General features: G+C 48.5%; 1 protein-coding gene across 2 annotated transcripts in view; it reads right to left on the bottom strand.

The window, feature by feature from the left end:
• Positions 1 to 19,836: 19,836 nt before the first annotated feature.
• LOC144174912 (snRNA-activating protein complex subunit 1-like) overlaps positions 19,837 to 25,497 on the bottom strand; it is a 65,605-nt gene continuing 59,944 nt past the window's right edge. The window contains exon 7 of one of the 2 annotated variants that reach the window (XM_077703907.1): positions 19,837 to 22,555. In XM_077703907.1, coding sequence (XP_077560033.1) covers positions 22,238 to 22,555 — 318 coding nt within the window. In that variant the 3' untranslated portion in view covers positions 19,837 to 22,237. The remainder of the gene's footprint in view (positions 22,556 to 25,497) is intronic. The other variant, XM_077703899.1, reaches the window with a different exon arrangement.

Genomic DNA, 25,497 nt, shown 5'->3' with positions numbered 1-25,497 from the left:
GATTTTTGCGGGCTGCAGGGCTCTACAGAGTGCATTTTTCTTTGCTTTAAAAACTGGTCCGTTATCGTCGTCTCCGTGGCTACAAACTCGCCATTGGCAATAACCGCCAAACTTCGCTAATTAAAAAGTTGATTAGAGAGTTTTAGTTAATTAACTAACTATGTAATTCGCATGTTTCTCATAACTGCTGGCGTCCGCCGAACCTGATAGCTTGTTTTTTAAAGGAGCACTGACACGAAAATTTTGTTACACTTTTATTGCTTTTATCGATGCTTAATGGTTGGCGAACCTGAAACAGCACTTCAAATACTTCAGCCCGCGATAGTTAATTACATTGAACGGCCTGAAAATCGTTTGTTTCAAATTCCCGCGCTTTCGTCCCGAATGGCGCATATGACAGTCTCCCGGTTTGACCTCACCGCTTTGTGCGGACGTCACCGGCGCCCGCTTGAGAGGGTGTTGCGCCCGCTCGCCGCTCGTGGGGCGGCGCGCGTGAAGTGACGTCACGAGTTTTTGACGAGCGCTGTCGCGTCACTTCTTTTTCCTCTCCTGGAGTGATGTCACGCTGATGTCCATTTGCTGAGTGCCGCTCCGCGCGCTGCTCCGTCGGCGCGATAAATGCGATCCAATGGACCTCTCCCGGGGTACGTCACGCGGCGGCCCTGACGTCACGGAAATCGCACGTGCTGGGCGTGGCCGGGAGGGTGGTTGGCAAAACATTCGGACCGGCGCGCGGCGCGTATGCAGTGAGGCTGCATTAGACGCGCGCAAAATTGGAATTTTTGTTTACGTGTTGGCTTTTCTGATGCCGGTGGGCTGCTGTGCTCTCGGCTACCCAAATTTTGCGAGCAAAATCAGCGGCATCAGACTTTTCGGAGTCCCCACAGAGGTAAATTCGGCGTGTATTGTGGATGCGCGCATTGTGCCGAAGAGGCTGGCAGCCAAAGCAGCGACATAGTCTGCTCTTACTCGTACCAACATTTCGCATTCTCGAACTTCAGCTGTTCTCTATAGCGCAGTCATACCATCTACACTGGCAGTCCGCGCTGATTCGTGCAATGAAATGATGCTGTTTATCAACCATCTGCTATCATGCAGCACCAGCAGAAATTTGCTCAAATAAATAGGGGGGGGGGGGGAGGGGGCAGACGGAAATTTTCTTGCTGCGAAATATTGTCATGTTTTGAGGAGGTAGAGTACTGTATTAAAAACACAATGAATGCCTAACCTGCTTAGGCGACGCGAAATAAATGTTTCGACGAGGGATCCGCGATAGCCGCCTGCCGCCTGATCGAGTTTGGTCTTTTGTTATGGGGGGATCTGTTCAAGACGAACGAAATTCATTGCTTGTAAGTACAATAAATTTTTACCTTGATCAATTATATTCTGCCTTGAGGATGCCGGAAAACTGAGATGCTTGCCGTGCTCACCCAAGCAACCACCGGAAGTCCGTCGGCCGTCCGCCGTACGTCCATTCCGGCTGTAGCGGACGTCCGTATGACGTCCGTTTCAGGGCCGATGGACGTACCATGTACGTCCGTTGGACGTCCGGTTTTAACACTTCCGTACGTCCAGTCGGACGTCCGAAATCGGCTGTATTTTGGATGTTCAGTAAAAATTTACAGATTCACATAACGACAAGCTAATGTTCTTACAACGAGCAGTGCAGTACACCGGGCAAGGCTAGCGCAACTTGCTTCACGTTTCGTCAGCGGTTCTCAATTCTTATATACCCTTCCACAAAGAGATCGTCGTTGGAGTTGGTGAAGTCCTTCAAAACAATTAAGAAATTAAGCTTAATATTAGAAATATTCAGATGAAACTTCCAACCTACAAGCCAGGGTGTTGATGTACAAAATCTTTTTAATTAAAAAGCACAGTAGCTTTTTTGTTTTTGCTTTTATATCCGATTTAGGCCATTATTTGATGGTTCATAGTAACTTTTTACGTCCGTTGGCGGATGTCATTCGGACTTGTACATCCGTTTCTGGATGTCCACTGTACGTCCGAAAATGTACGTCCAAAAATGGACGTACAGTGGCCGTCCAAACTGGGCCTTGGATGTCCGGCTGTATTTCGGACGTCCCACGGACGTCCGTGGTTGCTTGGGCACATGTAGCATCGTACCTTCGGGGCGAGATGGGCCGCTCACGCGACTCGAAAAATGTGTTTGCCCTTAGCGAACAGACTCAGTGAATGTATTCATTTGTTGCGGCCTCCCGACGCTGGCGTATGCAGCGGGCGTACATGGACACTTTTGACTATCATGAAATAATGACTACCGAAAGTATTTCAGTGCACTGTCGCAAGATATACGCACTAACCATAAGTGGCTGCTATGTTACTCTCACAATGACGATGAACCACTTCGATATTTCACTGGGGTAAAGGTAAGAAAACAATCGGCCAATGTCGTAGAGAACGACATCATCGCGATATTTTTATTGGAATAATTTTTGCCTTTTGCTCTTCATATTTTTGTTTCGTTGCTGCTTATTTTACTATTTAATCCTTTCATGCTTTACCTTTCCTTTTTCCCCTCGACATGCAATCGTGTGTTCGCCACTGTCTCCGGGCGACGCAAAGAGACCAAGAACAGGGAGCGTTTATATAGCTGCCTGCGGCACCGCGCTTAGCTTAAGCGGACCTCGAAAGCAACAATAAATTAGCTTTCCTTGGTATGTGTCCGAACACAAAGAATCTTCAAAAACATTTTGGGATGCGTCGCAACAGCACCAACCTTCAGAATTACTCGTTTAGGCTGTTCTGCCGCGCACTGATTATCCGAAAGCGTCGCCGTTCAGTTGACTGTACGGTAAACGAAAGTGTAGCGGAGGTTGTAGATGCCGAAAGCTACATGGAGGTACGACGGCCACAGCTAGGATAGCTACACCCCCCCCCCCCCCCCCTGCAATGTGGGAAGCCAGTGACGGCCCGAACCAACGGCACATCCTTCCTTTCGGGCGCCGCGCGGCCAGGCCGTGCCGTCGGCGCAGGCGCTTTCTGCCAACCACCACCTCACTTCGCGGCCGCCAGCAGGCGCCACCCGTCGCGCACGTGTGCTTAGTGACGTCATGTTGTTTACATACAGGGAGAGGTCCATTGAACTATGTTCTTCGCGTCGCAGGCGGCTCATATTTCAGCCAGGGTATTCGGTTGAGTGAAGGAAGCGAACTGTGCAATAATATTAACGCCGAAAATTGGTGTCAGTGCTCCTTTAAGAGAATTCCTATTTTTCTTGAAAAGCCTACCTTCAGGAATTTTCGAAAGTTTATATATCCACGTCCGCGACTAAACGCTTCCTCGAAACACACATAGGCAGCCTGCAGATTCTAGCCAAAAAATGAAATCAGAGGGCCTTATCAGATACCACACTCTTCCAATGACACTTTTTTATCGCTTGTGACTATATACGTATATACTTCGCTTGTGGCTACGTATATACTGTTTACTTAGAAAAATGCGTCCGCCGAGTGATCAGCTGTTCGTTAAAAATCCTAAAACCATATAAAAGTGAACGGGAATCTTGTGTGTGTGTGATTACTAAAACGTCCATTCCTTCATTTCGCTCAGCATATGAACACAACGATATCATTAAGCGTCCCCCTCCTGCCCCCCCCCCCTTCCCCCCCCCCTCTGTCTTGAGAAATTGCAGTGCAATTGGCATCTAGTAGTCTGGTAAGTTCAACCAATGGCTTAAGTTTAGACGAGCTGCTTTAGCATTTTCGAAGCGACACGTGGTTTTTGTTTAATTCCCGTACGAGCTATTTCGTTTCTCCTGGAGTTGCAGACCATTTATTTTTCCGCGGTTTCATTAACTCTCCTTGGCCCTTGCTATCAGGCCGGAGTGGGCACATATTTAACGACCCACAGACTTGGAATAATTAACATTTTCATGTGTCCTCTATTCCCATAAAAGGCACAAGTTATTGCCAAGTATTCGGTAATCAAATCCCCGAATCATATTTTTCTAGTATACGTATATATTCGAAACAAATTCGTATTCGTTGTCCGCGCTGCAAAACGAAACCAACCTGCCACTGTGCCAGTACCATGTCTAAACGAGGAGACAAAATAATTCCTTTCGGCCTGACGTCTTCGGAGGTGACGTGGTGATATGCTGCTGCCGTCGCCGACGTCCGTAAGAGCGGCGAAGAAGCGCGCACTCCGCGTCCCCGGATAGCTCTTGTTGGCGTTTAAGCGCTCTATCAGGACGCATGTGTTTTTTTGAAGTGCCCTAAACGTACTATTTGCTTACAGACATCACCATCACAAGTTGTTTGGCGCGCCGAAAGGCAAAAGGAAGCGAAAGAAAACCAAAATACTGCATGAGCCGCTACCAGCTGCGCAGTGGCCATCCCGTAAGCGGCGGCAGGCAGCGCAGCGATAACCGGGGAAGCAAGGAGTGGTCCGCAAAAGAAACTCTATGGTCCGCACTGACTCGCGGCGTGAAATAAGAGAGACCGCCCGCCATTGAAGCTTGAAGACTGCGATAAAGATCCGAAAGGGAAAAGACAATCTTTGTATGTGTAAACAGAACCACGTGCAAGCGGCGGGGGCAGACAGTTAACTGAAGAAAGCGATGGGTCTGCGTATTGGGCGAAACGTGTGCTTTAGCTGGATGAATGTCGTGGTTGGGCAGAGGACCTTTGCGGATGAGGCGCATAGCAAAGTATGCCCCTCTTCTACGCGTCACCCCTTCATTCTTTTTCACGTTTTTGTGGAGCCCGGAAGGGTGTTGGCCTGGGATAATTGAATGGGCTCTGCTTGCGCGCACTGCGTGTTTCCTTCAGAAAGCGCGGTGTTGCAGACAGTCATTTTCTCCTCCGCGATTAGGCAGATTTGTTCGGCGGTATTTTTCGCTAACCTACGAAACTGGACGCTGCGGCTTGCCGAGCGAGTTCCGTACTTTATCCTACACGTGAAGGCTTGACGGTCACCAGCCCTGCCATAGGCAGACGGCGCTCGCGATAGTAACAAATACCCGAAGTCCATCTTCGACCTCGGTCACAACAAAAGCCCCTCCATTGCGTTCACGGCCGCTTTTTGCCTGGGCGGCGGCTGCAGTGTATATTCAGGGGCCTGAGTCACAAAAACGCCGACATGACAGAACGGTGCAAGGGCCGAAGTGCCCTTGCTTTGGGAAGCTCACACACTCGAAGTGCCATCAAAACACAAAGGAGGCCGCAATTGTAAGTAATTTTCTTCCCCTGACCCCTGATTTATCCTTGCGTGATCACTTGTGTTTTTTTTAATATTTAAATAATCGCTTCCTAATATTTACACGATATCACGGTACCTTAATGTCTGCGAGCCAAAAAATTTATATCTCGTTTTATTTCTAATGCAATATTTGCGTTTGTATTGGTTGTTGAAAGGAGCGCCCGCTATGAAGCGGGTAGGTAACTTAGGAAGAGGGAAAACGGGAAAACAACGTTAGCCCCCCTCCACCACCCCTTAAAAAATTCCCGGCTACGCGCCAGGTACGACTACCCATGGATGTATTACGATGATAAGCAGGATGCATTTCTGTATTTATTCCACGTCATTTCCCTCATCGTGACCTTTAACTTGATACCGAACACGCCCTGGTGACATCACTTTGAATTTTCACCCAATCCATGGCTCACCACGACTATCTCATAACAATAACCAGAAAGCATTTTAATATTTATCCAACGTGATTCCCCTCAACGAGAACTTTGATTTGATACCCCACACACCCTAGCAGCATGATTTGGAATTTTAATCCAGTTTGAATAACCATGACTTATCAGAACTGTAACCAGGACGCATTCTTTATGTCCCACGTGATTCCCCTAATTGAAACCTTCAATTTGATACCCACATGTATTAACGGAATCACCTTGAATTTTAACCCAATCGATGACTCACCATGACTGTCTGATTATAAGAACCACAAAGTATTTTTTTTTATTTGTGCCACATGATATTCCTCATCAAGACCTTAAATCTGATACTCTATACGCCCTAGCGGGGTCACTTCGAATTTAAACCCAATATAAGTCATGATAATTTTTTATCTCATGATAATTTTTTTATTTGTCCTACGTTATTCACCTCATGAATGAATGAATGAATTTATTGTTAACAAGGAAAGGAAAGACTACAAGCAGGCATAGTTTGTCTCAACTAAGGGTGCACACCGGAACGCCTGCTGGTGTGGGGGGTGTGGGGAATGGGGAACACAGTTGTACAGGAAAGGGAGCATAAAGAGAAGATACATATAAACATATATACAGGACTAACAGGACATATATGTGCAATATATACAAGCTAAACGCTAACACACGAAGGCAAAAAATTACGCCGACCTCCCCTCGCGGGAACCCTGGTGTGATACGCTGAGGGGGGTTCAAGCGCAACGGAGAGCAACCGTCGACCGAAAGGCCACCGAAGAGCGGCACACCGGTTATATGCGCAGCGCGCCCGAAGTATGGTGTCTGGAAGGGGAAGTGTGACGGGCGGAAGCGAGAGGCTGCACAGATCAGCGATTACAGCTCCTAGGTGGCGCCACAATGGAGGAGGGGAGCTAGCGCTAGCGCCAATTCGGTGCCACCGAAAGTACAGAGTGCACCCCAGCAAACCACGAAAGTCCATAGGATATCCACAAATGGTCACAATATCCAATGTCATTTTGGGACATTCATGTGATGTCCATACAATGTTTCACCCAAGATCATCTGCTTGCGGACATCCATGCGATATCACTGCAGGTGTGTTATTATAACATCATTATGCGATATTGCTAGGATGTCCACTAATTTACATTTTTTCTCACACTGAGAATTCGCACTCATAGCGCAGTGTACATATGGGGCCCCAGCCACACAAAGTGTGTCTTATTTTCTGGCCTGTTTCTAACTGATATTTTAAGAAGAGCGGGTAGTTATTTGATTTGGAATTTGAGCGAAATCTGGTTGCCTTTCTGTTTGATTCGGGAATTGAATTCTATATTTTAGGCTGCTTGATTTATGTGGATGAAGAACAAGCGGGACTGTTGATTTTCTCATTTCTAATTTTCTACGAGCACTCGTACGCAGCCTGCAGTGCAGAACCAGTATGGAGCCCACTGAGTAGGCAGGACTCTTGTCACCCAAATTTGATGCTTTGAATGCGAGCAGGTGCATTGCATGATGCAACCCACCGTCTTGGTGTTGCTTAATTAGTTCTTGCGCGATGGAGTGGCGTGTCTCGTCCAGTCTTGTAACGTCGGGGGAGATGAGGGTGACGGCCGAGTAATTTTGCAGCGTTTTACTGCATCGTGAATAGCCTCGTGGGGTGAGCAGTCGAAGGCTTTGCGAATGTCCAGAAGGACAACAAAGGCCGCGGTTTTTGGTAGCCTTCGCGTTTTCTAGTGCAGAGACAAGGTCAGCAATTGAATCCATCCGATCCCCCGTGAAAATGGAAAGCGCATTTCTAGCAAGAAATCATATCTTCCGGCTTCATTTCTGACTCGGTTATTAGATTCTAGCTGAAATCGACAGCTTCTACCTAGAAAAATTCTTAGTTTAGCTAGAGAAGATTATTTCCAGCTTGCGGGGTTTTTTTCTTCGCTTAACTGACATATGCTAGCTGGAAGTAAATCTCAATCCAGCTAGAAATAAACTAGAAACTGAATTTCTAGTTAGAAATTCTGCTATTTCTTGCTAGAATATTTCTAGTAGGAGAAAATTTCTGGTTCAATAATCCAGCTAGAAAAAGAAAACACATATTTTCACCTGGGATGGCACTGTGCTGGCGGCAAAAACCTGTCTGCTGCTCAGGGTTCAAGTTGCAGATTCGCGCATACTGGTAATTCGCATGAAGGAAGAAAAATGGAGGAAAGAAAAACTTTTCTTCTTTCCTCCATGGTAATTCGAGGCGTGCGAGCGCAATGGATTCGAGAATTTTGGAGGCAGCGCTCGTGAGTGAAATAGGACGAAGAGGAGAAAAGTTTGGGAGATTTGTTCTTTTTTAGGATGGGAGAAACAAGTTGGAGGCCAAATTGAGCAGGGAGGGTGCCGAAAGACCAGTAGAAGTTGCAAAGTCAAGGTGGCGCGAGCGCTGCCTCTCGGCTACGTTTCCGATAGCCTGGTATGTGATGCCGTCAGCCCCGGGCGCACTTTTCCTTTTTGCATTTTGAATGGCCCACACGAGCTCGGCCGCCATGAAAGGAGCTTCAAAAGCTGTGCTCGGAGGGAAGGCGCGCGCGTGGCGTTAGATTCTTCGTTTTGGGCTGCGGCAGGGTTTGCGCGAGAAAGCTCGGCCGCGTTTTTTCCTACTTGCTATGAAAAGGGCGAGGGGGGGGGGGGGGGTTGTATGCCGGGGTCTCGGAGAGAGCACGAAGCAAGTGCCGTGCATTCACCCCCCATCCCCCCGAGCGCGCCGCATACTCCCTCCCAGCTTCGTACTTGCTTGGCGTATCGTCTGACAAAAGCGGCAGCGGCGGCGGCGGAGGAGGACCGGAGGAAAACATTCTCGCCCTCTCCGACGGGGAGCTGGGTTCCCGTGGTTCCCGCAGTTCCCGCGCTTTTCAGTCGCTCACTCGCTCTTTGCTGGGCTGTTGTGATACTGAGCTGCTCGAAGGAATTCGCGTCTCGAGAGACGGGAAATCGACGGTTGGTGTTCGGATGGTGTTCGGTTCCTGTCTTCGGCTGCACCACACGGTTCTCAGATCACCGATCGGCTTCACTTCAAGGACCCGACCGTATACTTCTACTTCAATAATTACCATCAATCTCTGTTCAAGGTATTTCTTCTTTGCCATTGTGATCGTACTCGCGGCTCCAAATTACTGCTTGGTATTTTCTTCCAGTTTTCCTTCTGAGATCGACTGCCAGTGAATACATCACAAAAACTTCATCCCAGCCCCTTGATCAACGTCTCAAGTAGCAGGTAAGAAACTATCATAATGTCAGCAGTAAGCTGAAGCTAACCAAGAAATACGACATTTTCTTGCAGTACAACTAGCGTTTTCTCCAGATTCTGCCATTCCAAGAAGGGTACCTAGCATTTCGTTCCTTTTCCTTTTATTCAAATGTATATTCTGCTGCCGCTGCTGCGAAGTTTGCTGCCGCTCTTTCTGCTGAAGAAACAAGCTTTCTGGATCAAACGCAAGATTTCAACTGGTGGCCCAACTTCTCAGAAGCAAATTTACAGAACACGTTAACATGAATCCAAGCACGTGCCTTCTTTTGCATTTTTTTAGAGACTAAATTTGCCTTTGCTTTTCCGGCCTGTTTCTTCTTTTGTGGGTTTATTACATTTAAAATTTATTCTCTGCTTAAGTTTTCACGGCTTCAAGTTGAATCACATTATTTGCTGAAATCTTTGCTGTGTTTTTCTCATGTCTCATTTTAGCTGCACAGTTAAGAAACGATTCATATATGCACGCCTGTTGATGGTGAATTTGTATGTAAAGTATTTGACCCGCCCGGTTGATTGCAATTTTCTTTTAACCTGTCACTCTTTCAAAAGGCAGATGGTGTAAGCAGCTGTTTCAATAATAGCCATTTAACAAGCGTTTAACTGGTGCTTTTTTTAAATGTTTTCTAGGCCTTGGACTTCCAGCAAGGTTCATCTGGTGGATATTGAAATTATTTTGAAATAAATACCATTTTTCTTTGCAATAAAAAATGGGGATGGTTTCATGTCACTAATAATAATATATAAATAGTTATATAATAATAGTATAAGGTTGAGAATGCCTCAACATGGCATCAAATGGACATTACATGATGTCGTCCGGATATCTGTGAAATGTCCACAGAAAGTTTCCATGAATTTTAAGGACATCCTGTGGATATCCAGACGAAAGTATTTGTGGATGTCTATTCCGAGGCAATAGGGACATCGCCTGAATATCCTGTGGACATAACGTGGGTGTTCACGGATATCCTCTGCACATTGGATATCAGGGAAGTTACATTGAATGGACATCCACAAGATGTTTTATGGTTTCGGCGGCTGGCATTGCGTTTCTTCCGAAATCGCCCTTGATAGGCGGAAATTTGATTTGTGTCCGTAAATATGGTACGCAAAAAGGGTGCAAGCAGTTCCTCAATTGAAGAAACGGCTAAAAGGACGATGTAATTTGGAACTGGCGCTGACACATGTTGCGCGCAGACGGCTTCGTGTACGCTGGTTCTTTCGCGTCTTTCGGCACCTAAGCAGACGAGCTTCTTTCATTGTCCAGAGCTAGAACGGCTGTCTGTTCGATGCAGTCATTGACTAACAATGCTGCGCCTAGATAGTGATCCAGGTGCATTGGTAACTTTCGCCAGTATTTTATTGCCATATCGCGGCAAAGGCAGTTTTCGTGCACATGCGGGCGAGCTTGGAACATTAACGCATACTGAATGATGAAAATAGCGCAAGAAGAAGACGGGCCCCATAACTTAGACAAGAGCTATCTTGTTTGCGTCGTGCCAATGCCTCGGAGGCATTGACGGAGGCATTGGTCGTGCTGTCGTTCTTCCTTCCGCGCTATTTTTCATCGTGAACGGACACCAACTTCCCCAACTCAGTACTGCACTTTCAAACGTGAATAAGACAATAGAAATGTACACAAAGAAACGTAAACATAGTAGCTTCTGGAGGAGGAATACAAGCGATGTTGAATAACACTTTTTACCCGCCGCGGTGGCTCAGTGGCTAAGGCGTTGCGCTGCTGAGCACGAGGTCGCGGGTTCGATTCCCGGCCGCGGCGGCCGCTTTTCTGATGGAGGCGAAAAGCAAAAACGCCCGTGTGTACGAGATTTCGGCGCACGTTAAAGATCCCCAGGTGGTCAAAATTAATCCGGAGCCCTCCACTACGGCGCGCCTCATCGCCTACGTTGCGTCGGCGCGTTAAACCCCACAATCAATCACTCAATTGAATAACACTTTTAAAGGGCAGTCTTTGCGCCTTCAAAGCGAAATAACCTGGGATAGTATCAACCTTTCCCGGCCTATGATTGAACTTTGCTTTTCGTGTTTCAGCTCTTGATCGCGGTTCATTTGTTACTGATGTACAATTATTTAAAACGAATTATCTGACATCCAAGAAAACAATTTCAATGTTTACAATAGCAAATGTCGGGGAAATAATTGCAAGTTCGCTGGGAATCAGTATACACCTGCAAAATAAGTACACACAAGCCTAATTTGAAGGGCATGTTCCAGTTTATTTCTTGCATACACTTCAATAAAGCATGTAGAGTGCATAAATTTGAAAGCGCAACATTTCCGAAGCTTTAAATGATTTTTCCTCCCGGCCGCGGCGGCCGCTTTGCTGACGGAGGCGCGGAAAGCAAAAAAGCCCGTGCGTTCGAGATTTCGGCGCACGTTACTTTACGCGGTGGTGCACCAACTACGGGCAGCGCAGGTTTTGTTCTTAGTATTTTTTTGCGGACGCCACCGAACCAGGTTGAGGTCAAAATTAATCCGGAGCTCTCTACTACGGCGCGCATCATCGCCTGTGTAGCGTCGGCGTTTAAACCCCGCAATCAATCAATCAATCAATCAATCAAATGCTTTTGCCGGCCGGCGGCTCAACTCTTTCCTTATTCAGGACCTTACGGTGAGCCTGACAACAGGCTTGGTCGAACTTTAGGCAGCTTAAAGAAGCGATGAAATCATGCATGCTGAACGCATGAAGTTTTATCCTATGAGAAAAACATTGTAAACGCCTCCTATAGCACCAATACAAGCTTGCCATCCGTGGCTTCGGCGGAATGATGTGCTTGAAGGTTTCGCCACATTCCTGCCAATGTCGATCGACAAGGAAAACGCACAACGTACATTCAAGACGATAAATACGGTACGCGTACAAAACAGGCAACATCCACGCACAACACCACAGGACAACACGCTCGGTTGAAAGGTGAACACAACGCCGGCGACGCATGCGACGACCCTTCCAAGACCGCTCCCCTCCCTCGTGCAGTGCCCCTAGCGGACTGCAAGGTTTTCATCGCGTTTCGTGCAGCAGCCAAGCATGGCGCGCATATAGCGCCCGTCACACTTCCCCTTCCAGACACCATACCCGAAGGAGAGGAGACCGCGGAGAGTACTGCACATGCGCAGCACCACGCGCAGCGCCGCCCACCGGCGGAGTGAGAGCGCGCTGGGCCACACACCCGCAGATGTTGAGAGTGTTCACTCTCACCTGGGCACGCGCCGGCGCCAGTGCGTCTGCCGCGGCTATGACGCAACACAATCCACTTTAATCCAATCCAATCCAATGCGCCTCGCGAGAGAGTGTTCGCTAGCGGAGAGGAGAGGGGGTGAGCGGAGGAGAGTGCGGACGCCGACGAAGACGGACGCACGCAGGAAGGACAGGGCCGCCAAGAGATGCTCTCAGCGTCGCATCTAAAAAACAAACAAAGCACATGCCCACAAAAAAAAGAAAAGAAAAATACGCCCACCTCCCCTCGCGGGAACCCTGGTGTGATGCAACGCTGAGGGGGGTTCAAGCGCAAGCAGAGAGCAACCGTCGACCGAAAGGCCGCCGGATAGCGGCACACCGGTTATATGCACAGCGCGGCCGAAGGAGAGAGAGAGTACTGCACATGCGCAGCACCGCCCACCAGCGGAGTGAGAGCGCGCTGGGCCGCACACCCGCAAATGTTGAGAGAGTGCTCGCTCTCACCTGGGCACGCGCCGGCGCCAGTGCGTCTGCCGCGGCTATGACGCAACACAATCCACTTTAATCCAATCCTGTCCAAGCCAAGCAAATCGAATCCAATCCAATGCCCCTCGCGAGAGTGTTCGCTATCGGAGAGGAGAGGGAGTGAGCGGAGGAGAGTGCGGACGCCGACGGACGCACGCAGGAAGGACAGGGCCGCCGACAAGAGATGCTCTCAGCGTCGCATCTAAAAACGACCACAGTTTAGTTTATGTGGAGAGAAAGTGGAGAGCCGGAAGGAGTCCTGAGGCGTCCAGGTAGGACCCCAGGAACTCGTGGACTCCGTCCCGCTCTCGGCACTGCCTGGCGGCCACAGAAATTCTTCGAGGGGCCGAGCCCCTCCCCCGAAGGCGGCCAACAGTTCGGTTTTCCCTGCCACAAAATGGGGCCCGGGGGCACTCCAGGACCAGATGCGGCAGTCTGGACAGCCGCCCGGCAGTGCTGGCACGACGGGTCGCCGACGAGCTCCAGGCGGTGTTTTCGCTCGGCCGTCCACACGCACCCCACGAGGAGGCGCAGGACAGCCGAGCGTTGTTGTCTGGGCATCTGTGTGGCCCGCACGGGTGGTGGGGCCTCTCCAGCGGCCAACCTCGGATCAGGGTGCTGGGCCCGTACATGCCGCTGGATCAGCAGGCGGGCGGCATCCGCAGCTGACTGGGCCACTGGGGGCGAAGGGGGCAGCTCGTGGGCGTCGGCGGCCAGCTCCTCTGCCCTCTCGTTGCCCTCCAGCCCAATGTGGCCTGGCACCCACTGCAGCCGCATACGAGCTCCCCGCTGAGCCAGCTGTGCCACCTTGCCCTGCATGGCCCACACCAGGAGGCAGCGCGGGTCGCCCTCCCGGATCCAAAGTAGGGCCACTCGAGAATCTCACAGCAGGGCGCAGTGCTTGGGGGGCGGCTCCAGTTCCAGTAGAAGGTCCAGGCCAAGACTTACGCCCATTTCGGCCGTGGCAGATGATGAGGCGTGTGAAGCCGGGCCTGCCTGGTGACCTCCCCCAGCACTGCCGCCGCCGTGGCTGAACCTCGCCGCTGCCGCACGGAGCCATCCGTGTATACCAAGGTGTGGCCCTCCAGGTCTCCCCACACGACGCCCCGGGCCAGCTGCAGCTGCCCGCAGTGCGATGTCCGCCGCTTGCTGCGCAGGCCCGGAATGTCCGGAACGGCCTCAAGGGCAGGGGGGCGGCTGGCGGGGGGGCCTGCTTCCACGGGGGCCACCACCTCCTCGTACAGAGCCAACGTGCGCCCCATGCACGAGTGGCAGTGTGTGCGCAGCCGCTGCAGCAGGGGGCTTCCTCCCTCAGCCCACCGCAGCCGGTCAATGTGGCCCAGGGCGCGCAGGTCCACCGTCATTTGGAGCGTCCATGCCCCCGCCTCAGCCAGCGTCTTCGCACCCTGGGAGTCTTGAGGCAGGCCAAGGCAGGTGCGGACGCCCCTGCGGCAGTCGCCCTCCAGCTGCCGCGAGCTGGGCTTGCGCAGGGTGACCAATGGTAGCCCGTACATGAGCAGTCCCACAGCCGCAGCATTGTAGAGCCGCAGGGCCGTTCGCTGCGAGCAGCCGCGGTCCCGGGCGGCCATCTTTCGCACGGCCGTGGTGGCCATCTGCGCCCTGGCGTGGAGCTCCCTGGTGGCCTGCTGGAAGTTGACGCAGTGGTCCAGTGTGAACCCCAGGTAGCGCACACTGGTCTTCCAGCTGAGCTCCTCGCCATCGATGTGCAGGCACCTGGCCCTGCGATGGGACTGGGCATCCAGGTGGATCAGCATCGCCATCGCTCTAATTCTACACCGAGACACCCTAGCAGCATCAATTTGAATTTTAACCCAATCTATGACTCTGCATCTCATGACTGTAACCAGGAAGCATTTTTGTATTTGTGCCCCACGATTTTCCTAATCGAGACCATTAATGTGATACTGAACACATCCTAGTGACATCAGTTTGATTGTTAACCCAATCAATGACTAACCATGACTATGTCATGATATAGCCATAACGCATTTTTGTCCATTGGGATTTTCCTCATTGCAAGTTGCAACCTTCAATTCGATGCGTCGCACACCCTAGTGGTGTCCTTTTAAATTTTAACCCAATTTATGACCCATCATGACTATGTCATGATAATAATCAAGAAGCATTTTTGCATTTTCCCCATGTGATTCTCCTCACCGAGACCTTTAATTTGATACACCACACGCCTTAGCGGCATCATTTTGAATTTTAACCCAATAGTATGACTCGTTATGACTATCTGATGACTATATGCAGGAAACATTTTTAAAATTTATCCCGAGTGATTCCCTTAATCGGTACCTTAATTTGATACGTACATGCCCTACCGGCATCGATCAGTTTGAATTTTCACCCCATCTATTACTGTCCATGACTCTCTCATGATGCGGTCATTATTCTATCTGAATGGGCGTCGCCCGGACGTTTCAGTTGACACCTCATTTGAAACAGTGGCAAAGACGGCCACCGCCTCCTTATTCTCCGGGTGCTCACCTCTGGCTTTTTAATTTCTAGCATATTGTTAGGAAGCCAAAGACGACGCAGCTGTCTTGAAGTAAAAACAAGTTTATTGGGGCGAACTTGTGCCCCCCTAACAATTCAAAAAATACAGATGCGGCGAAGCAGCAGTCAACAAAGTGATGTGCGCAGGCGAGTGTCGGTTAATCGAATACCGCAAACGTATGCTCTGCGGGTATTTATCCCTCGACGAGAGTGGTTCTCGAACCGTCGAATTGCATCCAGAACACTGTAGATCAAAGAAGATTATTCTAGGCTGGTGACTTTAGTTCAAAACACTCTCCCTATCAAAGGAGATAACGCGTGCGGCATAAAGAATGGAACATGCGCTTCACTTGACCCACAGATAACACAGATTACACTGCCAGGCACAGCCCGGCGCAGCCGGTCGACAAAAACAAAACACAAATAAACAAACCAAATGCATCGTGCGCGGCAATATTGAGACTTAAAAGAAGAACATTTCCGTCATTGGACAAAAGCCTCATTAAGAAGAGCACACTTTTAGGAGATTACAGACCGCTAATTACAGGAGATTACAACCACTAACAGAAGCAGACGAACAACCAGCAAGCCAGCGCCGCCGCGTGATTTCCCCCCACCCTCTCCCACCTTCTCAGAGCATCCATCTGGAGGAAAATGTTGGATAACCGTTTTTTATGACCTCACCAGTCAATTATCACACACACACCCAGCCGCTAAAACGGGGTGGAGAGCAAGGGCTGGGGGTCATGAAAATTCTACAAGAAACCTTTGAAGACCAGACACTGCACCCCCCCCCCCCCCCCTTAACTGATCATGCGGATCGCAAATGCAGCTCTACATGCACGTAACCTGAATCCGAGCCCAAAGCGATGCATGAAACTTAACAGCCAATCTCGCAAACTGACGCAAACATTTGTGCTGCAACAATCACGCAAGTGAAGCAACGCAGCTAGGTAACAAGCGACATACGAACGTGCATGCGTAATCTCTACCCTGGCACAATCGTATCTCGCCGCCCTACCGCAATATACAAATTATGAACTGTATAATAACTACTATCATTAGCATACCTCGGCAAAGTTGGACCGGCTCTACTCACTCACAACTTCATTTTTGGAATACCCTCTCACTCATGCTCAAGAAGGTACATTGCTGAGAAACTCATCTACGCTTCCCTAAACTCAAACTCATCGCGAGTGAAAATCTCATAACTCACTCGGGCTCAGAACTCAAAACAGACTCAAAACGAATTCAGAACTGAAATGTACTCAGAACTCAACTCAAAATGTACTCCGAAATCGAAACAACTCAAAACTCCAAATGTACTCAGAACTCAGAATATACTCAAAACTTAAAATGAGCTCGGAGCTCAGAATGGAATGAGAACTCACTGGAACCCAGGCGTACTCAAACTCAGTTGGGCTAAAACTCACTCGGGCTTGCTCATCTCAAACTCAAACTTTCCATGCCACAATAGCCTCCCGCTCACTCAAACTCAAACTCACACGTGAGTTTGCTGACCTCTGCTCGTAAGTGCGTGCCTCGCGGCGACTGCCGAGCATCCCCGACATGCGCAGTGGCTTTAGCAAAAAAAAAAAAAAGAAGAAGACTGGCGAAGACCCCGTGGAGCGAGAAAATGCAGAGCGCTCTTGAGCGCGTGCCCCGCGGCAACTACCCAGCGTCCCCAGGCTACGAGTGTGCAACGCCATATCGAGACAACTTGCAGGTCCCTCTCACCGATTTGACGAGCAGGAACTGGTGAAGTGTTATACAATAACGAGGATGAGCTTGCAGAACCCTTGCCCACTCTTTGTAATGGTTGCCACAAGGAACACGATGATATCGATGAATATAACGATGACTACTACTAGCACAGTGAAAAGCGACGACGGAACATGTAAATAAACAATTTCAAACTTTTACAAATGCGGGGTGTGATGTGTCCTTCACTGCTCACGTAGAAAGAAATCACGCAGAGACGCTACGGTTCAGGCCTTGCGCGACTTGAAGTTTCCCCAGTTTTTTTCTTTTTCTTAAGTGGGAGTCCTTTTTTAACCACGCACCGATGAGGCGTTACCGTATACGGTAACGCCTCATTGGTGTTTGGTTAAAAAGAAGACTCCACTTAAGAAAAAGAAAACAGAAAGAGAGGGGGGAAAGAAGGTGTCTCTCTTTAGGCAAAATAATCCCCGGCCATCTCCACTAACGTGAAAGCAAGGTAGGGGCGAAGCATGCAGTGTATAAGTGTATTATTTCTAACGGAGATGAAACCGTTGGGGGGTAGAGGTATACATCCTTGCTGTGAAAGCCCCATGTCTTTGAAGCACAAAGCATTCTAGCGCGAGGCGTAAACTAGTGTCCCGGTGTTTTTTTTAGTACGCGTTACGGTCTATCGCGAAGCGTGAACGAGTGCCCCGGTGTTTCAATACCGTAACTACATGAGATGACGGTTACGACGCCAACAGCCCGAGCCCCTAAGGGGCTTCGCCCTTAAGGGGGGAGGCTGGTCTTAGAGAAACTTTTTTATTTTTCAAGCTATTGAGATGAAAACTTCCAAACAGATGTATTTCAGCATTCTGATTTCAAATATCAATTTATATTTTGGATATCGCAAGTAGTTCTAATTTCATACAGATTTCATTGTCAAAAGCCTATCCCCAATTAAAAAAAAAATCTGCTTTAATGATGCTTCTAAACTGCACTTCATTGCATTGCTTAGCAACCAGGGAGTGCAATAAAAGTATTCCCATGCTTCTAGCCTTCCTACAACCAATTGTATGAGGGTTCAAACTTTGTTGTTTGAACAAACTTCGTCCTCATACAACGAAGTTTGTTCAAACAACGAAGTTTGAACCCTCATACAATTGGTTGTAGGAAGGCTAGAAGTATGGGAATACTTTTATTGCACTCCCTGGTTGCTAAGCAATGCAATGAAGTGCAGTTTAGAAGCATCATTAAAGCAGATTTTTTTTTTAATTGGGGATAGGCTTTTGACAATGAAATCTGTATGAAATTAGAACTACTTGTGATATCCAAAATCTAAATTGATATTTGAAATCAGAATGCTGAAATACAACTGTTTGGAAGTTTTCATCTCAATAGCTTGAAAAATAAAAAAGTTTTGTCTAAGACCAGCCTCCCCCCTTAAAAGAAAAATGTAACGAGGTACCTATACCTGCCGGAGTATCAGGATATATGTGACATACTTCAAAGGTATTCCACCATTGAGAGAAAAAATTACACCATCTTTCCACGTGGGAACCCTGAGGGGATGCAAAGCCGTGGAGTAGTAGCGTGTTAATTGGTTGTTAGAGTAAAGACACGTGTAGTAGCGTATTAAATGTCTTCTTTATTTATCGAGTAGTGGCGAACGTTTTGCGGCTTCTCGTTCGCGAAGCAAGGAATCCGCTGTTTGACACTGGCGTTTTGAAGCGTTGTCAGGTTGCCGAACGCCATCTGGATCAGCTACTCGCCGCTGGCATTTCAAAGCGGCTTCTCGTTCTCGAAGCGAGGAATGCGCAGCTCGACGCTGCCGTTTACATTCGGCGTCGCGAGCTCTCCTCTGTGCAGCCTTGTCTTCGGAGGTGCTCGCGGTTCTGACAGTGTGCTGGCTGGCGCTAGTTGAAGGTGTGCCAGCCAGTTCGCTGACAGAATCGTTGGCGTCCATTTGCAGTCATCAGACGGCGCATTACCGAAGAAGCAACTGAGCGGAGCGCGGACGGGTTTACTTGCAGAGCAGAGGGAGTGGAGAGGAGGAGCAGTGCGCATGCGCATGATCGGACAGCTGGTGTGCAGAGGGGAGAGGAGGAGCAGCACGCGCTGGCACACAGGTGGTGTGGAGAGGAGGGGAGAGAGCGGCGTTATCACAGCTGTTGTGGAGAGGAGGAATGGTGCGGATGCCGGACGACGGAGGGTCAACTAAGAGATGCTTTGCATCTAAAATGCATTTTCAGAAATGCTTCATTTGCTCAACCCTGGAACCCAAACTGTCCGCTGGTACGCACCATTCTTGACTTCTCTGTTTTTAACAGCGGAGCTGTTGAATCTTAAGCTTTGTACAAAGGCATTTGCAAAAAAAAAAAAAAAAAAAAAAACCTGCGCTGCCAAAGGGTGCATCACCGCAGATAGGGTATTGTAACAGTGAAGCTGGCTTTTGTGCCTGCTCGAGCGTGAGCACAAGGGATAAATGCATTTGCACACCCCTTGCTATACCATTTTAAAGGTGGTCGTCTTTGTTAGGCTAATAAAACGCAAAAAAATGTGCAGCTTGCAGTAGTGGTGCAAGGCTGGAGAAACAGCGGAGCTGATGGTCGACCTAGCTTCTTTCCCTCTGGGATCCGCTGTCAGTGTGTGGAAGCGACTGGAACGCCCTTATAAAATCCGGCTAAACTTGGCCTCACCCTCAACACTTCGTCTATAGCCTGGCAAGAACATCGCAAAACGTAATAACACTTAGCAAAGCCTCCTTGGCTTTGCTTTGCTTGGCTTTGATGCACTACAAAACAATTTACAGATGCATGGCATAATGGTTGCATTGAAAATGGCAACTGCATTGTCACACATGCCGACACAATGCTGGAGTGCATTGCCCTCAGAACATCTTGATTAAATTGCTTGTATTCATTACTTGCGCATTCAAATCAATGCAATGTTTTAAAGTTTATTAAAGGCGCTTATATTCCTGGTAAGAGGCACAGAGCTACAAACAAGATAAGGCACTGGGCTGTGCCTGAAGCTGGCCTACAATTGTAGAAGGTAGGTGTGTTGCAACTGCTGAGCAGCTGTAGGCGATTTTGACTTGCATCGCAATTGACTGCTCGACGTCATTAACCAGGGCGACGCACTTTCAGCATTTCTGACACCACAAGGAGATTGCGCTATGTGAGACGTGCACCTGACTAATTCCTTTACAAATGTGCAATGCCACACCTTACTGGCATTCGCCACTACCAGGCACCTCTCTGCAGACCTCTTTGCTTATGTGCAGCTGGCACCCTCTAACTCGATGGTTAGTTATGTCAGAGTCCTTCAAAGCATTGAAGGACTCTGGTTATGTTCACACCAGCGGGAGCACACTCCTGATTCTCTACCTGCTCGTCCCCTACACGTACACCTGCCATCTCTGCTCCTTTCCGGCTCAGCGAAGCAGGGCACGGGTGTGTGCACCAGAGGGGCACCAGAGGGGCAAGTAAGAGACTGCACGATGATCTCTCAGCAACGTGGAGCTGTACCATGTAAAAGCCAACGGGTCCCCCATGTAACATGTGAACCATATGCAGTGAAATATGTGCAGTGCTGACTGTTCTCAGGTGGAAGAAGGTGAAGGCTGCAATTAAAAAGGTTAACAGTTTCTTATATACTCTCGTGTGTCAATGAGGACGGGAGTGGCGTACAAACTGTCAGATTGCCCTTGGAACTGATGTTCTGCATTGATAGGTACGTTTGTCAATAAAAGTGCACTAGAAATGTAAGAGGGATCCTAGTTAAATTTGGTTTCCAAACTTTGTTGCTTGCTCACTATTTTCTGGCAACGTTTACGTTTCCCTTTCAGTAAAACTTCCTCCCATAGGTATGCAAAATGTATATTTTGTGCAGTGTAACAATTACAACACAATCAGCAACAAATTGCACACTGGGAACTCTACGCATACTTCACAGAGTTGTGGTATACTGCCACCATCCCCAGCACTTCAAAGATTTTGGACTTATTTCATTAGTTCCTGATTTTACACGCAATGCTGGCTATGTGAAAACATGTTACTCTGTCTGAAACATGAGGCGAAAACATTGAAGGTGAGTGAAACTGCAGTAAACTTGTGCAGGGTATTACTACATGTAACTAAAAATACTCCCCCAGTACACACTGACAGGGGTAGACCAAGTGGCAGTGCCTTCTTTCCAGCTTGTTACTGCTCTGAACATGTTTGACATTATCTATTTGGTAGAGACAGTTGCTGCTTTTAACGCATTCTTGCTGCATAGTTCTGGTTCAAAAAAAGCCTCGCCAAGTGACAATCAATGCACATCGGACGCCCTATAAGCATTCCGGGAGAATGAGAACGAAGGGCTCCCTTTTGAACACATAATGTATTAGGTAGAACACACAGTACACACGTTGGTGACCAGAGCTTGCAGCCTTTTTTCAGCTATAATACCGCGAGTTGGACAAATGAGCAAGCTGCATTTCATGCTATGCTGAACTAGTAATTGACTGTGATGCACAAAGCAACACCTTGCCAGAGGGAAAATTGTAACTCTTCGAAACACATAATAGGTTTTCATCGCTCTCACTCGGCTCTACATTAACAGCCGCTGTGGTTTTAAAAGCAAATGAAACTGGTGAGCACACACAAACATAGCTTATTGGTGCAAAACATGCAACAGTAAACAGTGAAACAGGCATCATATCAACATGAATAAGTTTTGTACTCTTAAAAGCTCACTAGCAATTAAAAAAACACGCCGTTTCTTTCAGCTAGGAACGCGCATTTTTTAATGCACTGACTAGGAAGAACGCTGACAAGTTCTGTGGTGAGCATCAAATGCAACAGAACATTAGGCGAATGACATGGTGCCCCTTTTGTTCTCTGCATCAACTTGGAAGCACAAAATTGGAACTAGTTCGCAACCAGTGCCCATTAGACTGTGTTCAACGTTTTCTTCTTTTTTTTTTGTACACAACGCTCCAGAATATAATCGGCAAAAGTCATTACTAGCAAGTGTGAAGTTGCAAACAAATGCATTCTAAGGCCAAAACAAACCCTCCGCAACTGAGCTGACTGATGAACTAATAAGGCATTTTTCACAAAACAGCGTTTAGCCTTGCTGCATTGTGCGAGATACTAGCATTTCAGCAAACAAAATGGTCCGGGGGGGAAAAAAAAAGAAAAAAGAAAGAACAGAGCCCTGCTGCAATGTGTGTTTCACAAGATGCTCATTGTGGATTTCAACGCCCCCCCCCCTCCCCCTTTCCCCTCTCAAAACAAGGTTAGCCGAATTATTTTATTACCCTTGAATATAATATAAGAAACGTTGCCAGATTAATTTAGGGTGCCCTTCTCAAGCATTGTCATTGCTCTCCACACCAGACTGCACGCTTTCAGCTCCACCTGAAGTGGACGCTTGCGCCTTCTTGCTCGGACGCCCCCTTTTCTTGGCCGCCGGCTTGGCACCTTTTTTGGTGCCAGTTTTGCTTGCATCATTGACCAGGTTGCCAGACGAGTCGTCTTGGTGGAGAAGCTCGTCCTGTCGCTGCTTCAGGCGGGTGTTGCCGGCACTGCGGAACACCTTGTCACGCAGTCTTGTGCGCCGGGTCCCGATGTCCTCCGTGTGCTCTTCGTCAGGAGTGTCCTCGACCTCCTTAGTGGCCTTCGAGGCCTGCGCGATGGAGTGGCCACCAAGGGGGGCCACCAAGAGAGAATTTGAAGCAACTAGCATTTGGCAGCTCACTCAGCTCCATTCCAGCCACGAGAGATATTTTTCGTCGAAACGCACAAGAAACACTTAAATACTTTCAAATTTCACGCAACAGTGGGTAATAGAGCCAGCACTAAAAACACGGTTAGCATTCCGTTAACCGCAAGTTAGCACTCAAGTGAAGCAATTAAATAGAACAAGAGGCCCCACTACAATCGACCAGTCATGTGTTTTCTGGTGATGGCCTAAGTCAGTGGCTACCAATCACATGATGATGATGGTTAGTGTTTAATGGCGAAAGGCCAACGAGGGCAAAGAGCGCCAGAGAAGAGGTCATTTAATGAAGAGAAGTGATTACCACACAAGGGTAGGTATAAAAACGTGCAAACCGAACATAGTAAAATCAATTGAAGATAATGGTGATGGCTGGTGTATAGGGCCAGATTTGATTATGCATGATAGGAAATGAGGTTTAAAAACTTGACGTCTGACAAATACTCAAACACACGTTTCACGGAAACCATCGCATCGTCACCTAGGAACAACGATGGATGTAGGGGAATATGTTGTCTGTAGAGTTCTCTAGAGTGTTGGTGTCGTGTTGTGTGAAGTGCCTTGCATGTGATTAGTATGTGCACTACAGATAGGGCCTCTCCGCACCTGCTGCACTGAGGTCTAGAAGATCCCGTCAGCAGATACGAGTGTGTTGCATGGGTGTGCCCTATCCGCAGCCTACCCAAGGCGACTTCCATGTGTCTGTTGTGTGAGTCAGATGTGTACCGTCCCAAGTGTGGCTTCATTACATGTAGTTTGTTGCCTGTCTGTTCATTCCAGTGTGTTTGCTATGTTCTGCGCAAGTGTTGTCTTATGTGTGGCTTGACGTCTGTACAGGGTATCGTTGTAATGTCTACAGTGTTCTTGAGTGCAGCAGCAGCGGCCCTCTCGTCTGCCAACTCGTTCCCAGCAATCCCAGCGTGTCCTGGGACCCAGCAGAGGAGCTCATTCGTGGATCGCCCCGCCCTGAAGCCTGCCTGGCAGCTCTCGAGAAGACCGTTGTACTCAAGGAAGTACACGAGCTTGCGATTTATCATCTTCTCGAGAAGCTTGCACAGGCAGCTCGTCAAGGCTATAGGACGGCAACTTGAGGGGGACGACGGGTCGTTTCCCTCTTTCAAGAAAGCCACTACTATGGCCTCCCTCCAATAGTGTGGGATGTGCCCTGAAAGCCATATTTTATTATATAGATTTAGAAGTGCTTCAAGTGTGTCTGCGTGTAGGTGTTGTATCATTGTATATGTGATGATGTCTGGGCCTGGAGCTGAGGGTTTACATGTGCTCAAAGCAGTCCTCAGCTCATCCAGTGAAAACTGAGTTATAAGAAGATGTTAACCTATTGTTATCTAGTATAGGCTTCTTTTTGGCCGTTTGTTTGTTTCATGAAAGTGTTTGTGTAGTGTGCTGAACTGGACACGTGTTGGAAGTGTTGTGCGAGTGTGTCAGCCTGGTCTTCGAGTGTGTCCCCTGTTGTGCTGACCAGAGGCAGGCTGTGTGTTTGTTGTCCTTTGAGTTTGCGTATTCTTGTCCATACTTTCCGTGTGTCTGTGTAGGAGTTTATTGATGTTATGAAGGAACGCCAACTCTCTTGTTTTGCCTCACGGCGCACACGTTTTCCTAACGCCTTGGCCCGTTTGAACAAAATGAGGTTACCCGACGTGGGGTACCGACGTAGGATACCCCCCGCCTTGTTCTGGGCCTCTCGCGCCCGCCTACAGTCCTCATTCCACCACGGCCTCCGCTGGTTGCGCGGGGCACCAGAGGCGTGGGGAATGGACCTTTCGGCGGCGGCGAGGATGTGCGCCGCGAGCAGCTAAGTAGCTTCTTCAACGTGTAGGTGTCCTATGGATGTGTGGTGTAGTTTAGATGAATCTGTAAATGTATTCCAGTTTGCTCTTGCTTCATTAAACCTGTTCTGGGAAGATGGACTGCTCGGACCTTTACCTATATATGTTAGTGAAGTGGGGAAGTGGTCACTACCGTATGGGTCCGTGCCCCCGCCCCACTCAAGACAAGGAAAAAGAACTGCGGACCCAATTGCCAAGTCTAGATGTGAATAAGTGTTGTGTCCTATATTATAGTATGTAGGCTGTTTCTGGTTAAAAAGACATGCTCCAGACGATGTTAAGAATTTCTCAATGAGGCGTCCTCTGGCATCTGTGCGAGCAGAGCCCTAAAGAGAGTTATGTGCATTCAGGTCACCTATGAGAATGTATGGTTCGGGTAACTGATCAACCAGACCTTCAAAATCTGAGCTGGAGAGCTGGAAGTCAGGAGGGATGTACACAGAACATAGTGTTATAAACCTATTGAAGATTATCGTTTGGATGGCAACAGCTTCAAGAGTGGTCTGTAGTTGGACAGTGTGGCACGCCAAGGATTTTCGGGCAATGATGGCCACACCACCTGAGGATGTACCACCACCACCTCTGTCCTTCCTAAATATAATGTAATTGTTTAAGAAATTTGTGTGTTTCGAGTTTAAATGCGTTTCTTGGAGGCACATCCCACTTGGCTGTTTGCAATAAAATATTTCATAGATATCATCAAGATTTTTAATGAGGCCTCTGCAGTTCCACTGGATGATTTTTTCTCTTCCCATTATTTAAGTTTAGAGCAACTGGAATATGTGTGTGTTTATGTGTCAACTTTAGGGGCTTGGACTCTTGGGAGGGGTTTTTTCGACTTGTCTACTGACCTGGACGCCGGAGCCCATTCCTTTCGCTGCGATGAAAGTCGGAAGGGCTCGGCGTCCATGTCGTCATCTGAAGGCAAGGGGGTGCCCAGCGGACTGGGCCCCCTTGACTTGGTATCCTTTCGGGCGTTCTTTGCCTGCACTGCCAGTGCCG

This window comes from Haemaphysalis longicornis, unplaced genomic scaffold (assembly GCF_048455015.1).
Source record: "Haemaphysalis longicornis isolate Haplotype H1 unplaced genomic scaffold, Haemaphysalis longicornis Haplotype H1 scaffold_1, whole genome shotgun sequence".
NCBI lineage: Eukaryota > Metazoa > Arthropoda > Arachnida > Ixodida > Ixodidae > Haemaphysalis > Haemaphysalis longicornis.
The sequence above is the reverse complement of the archived record's forward strand: the minus strand, read 5'-3'. Positions and strand labels throughout refer to the sequence as shown.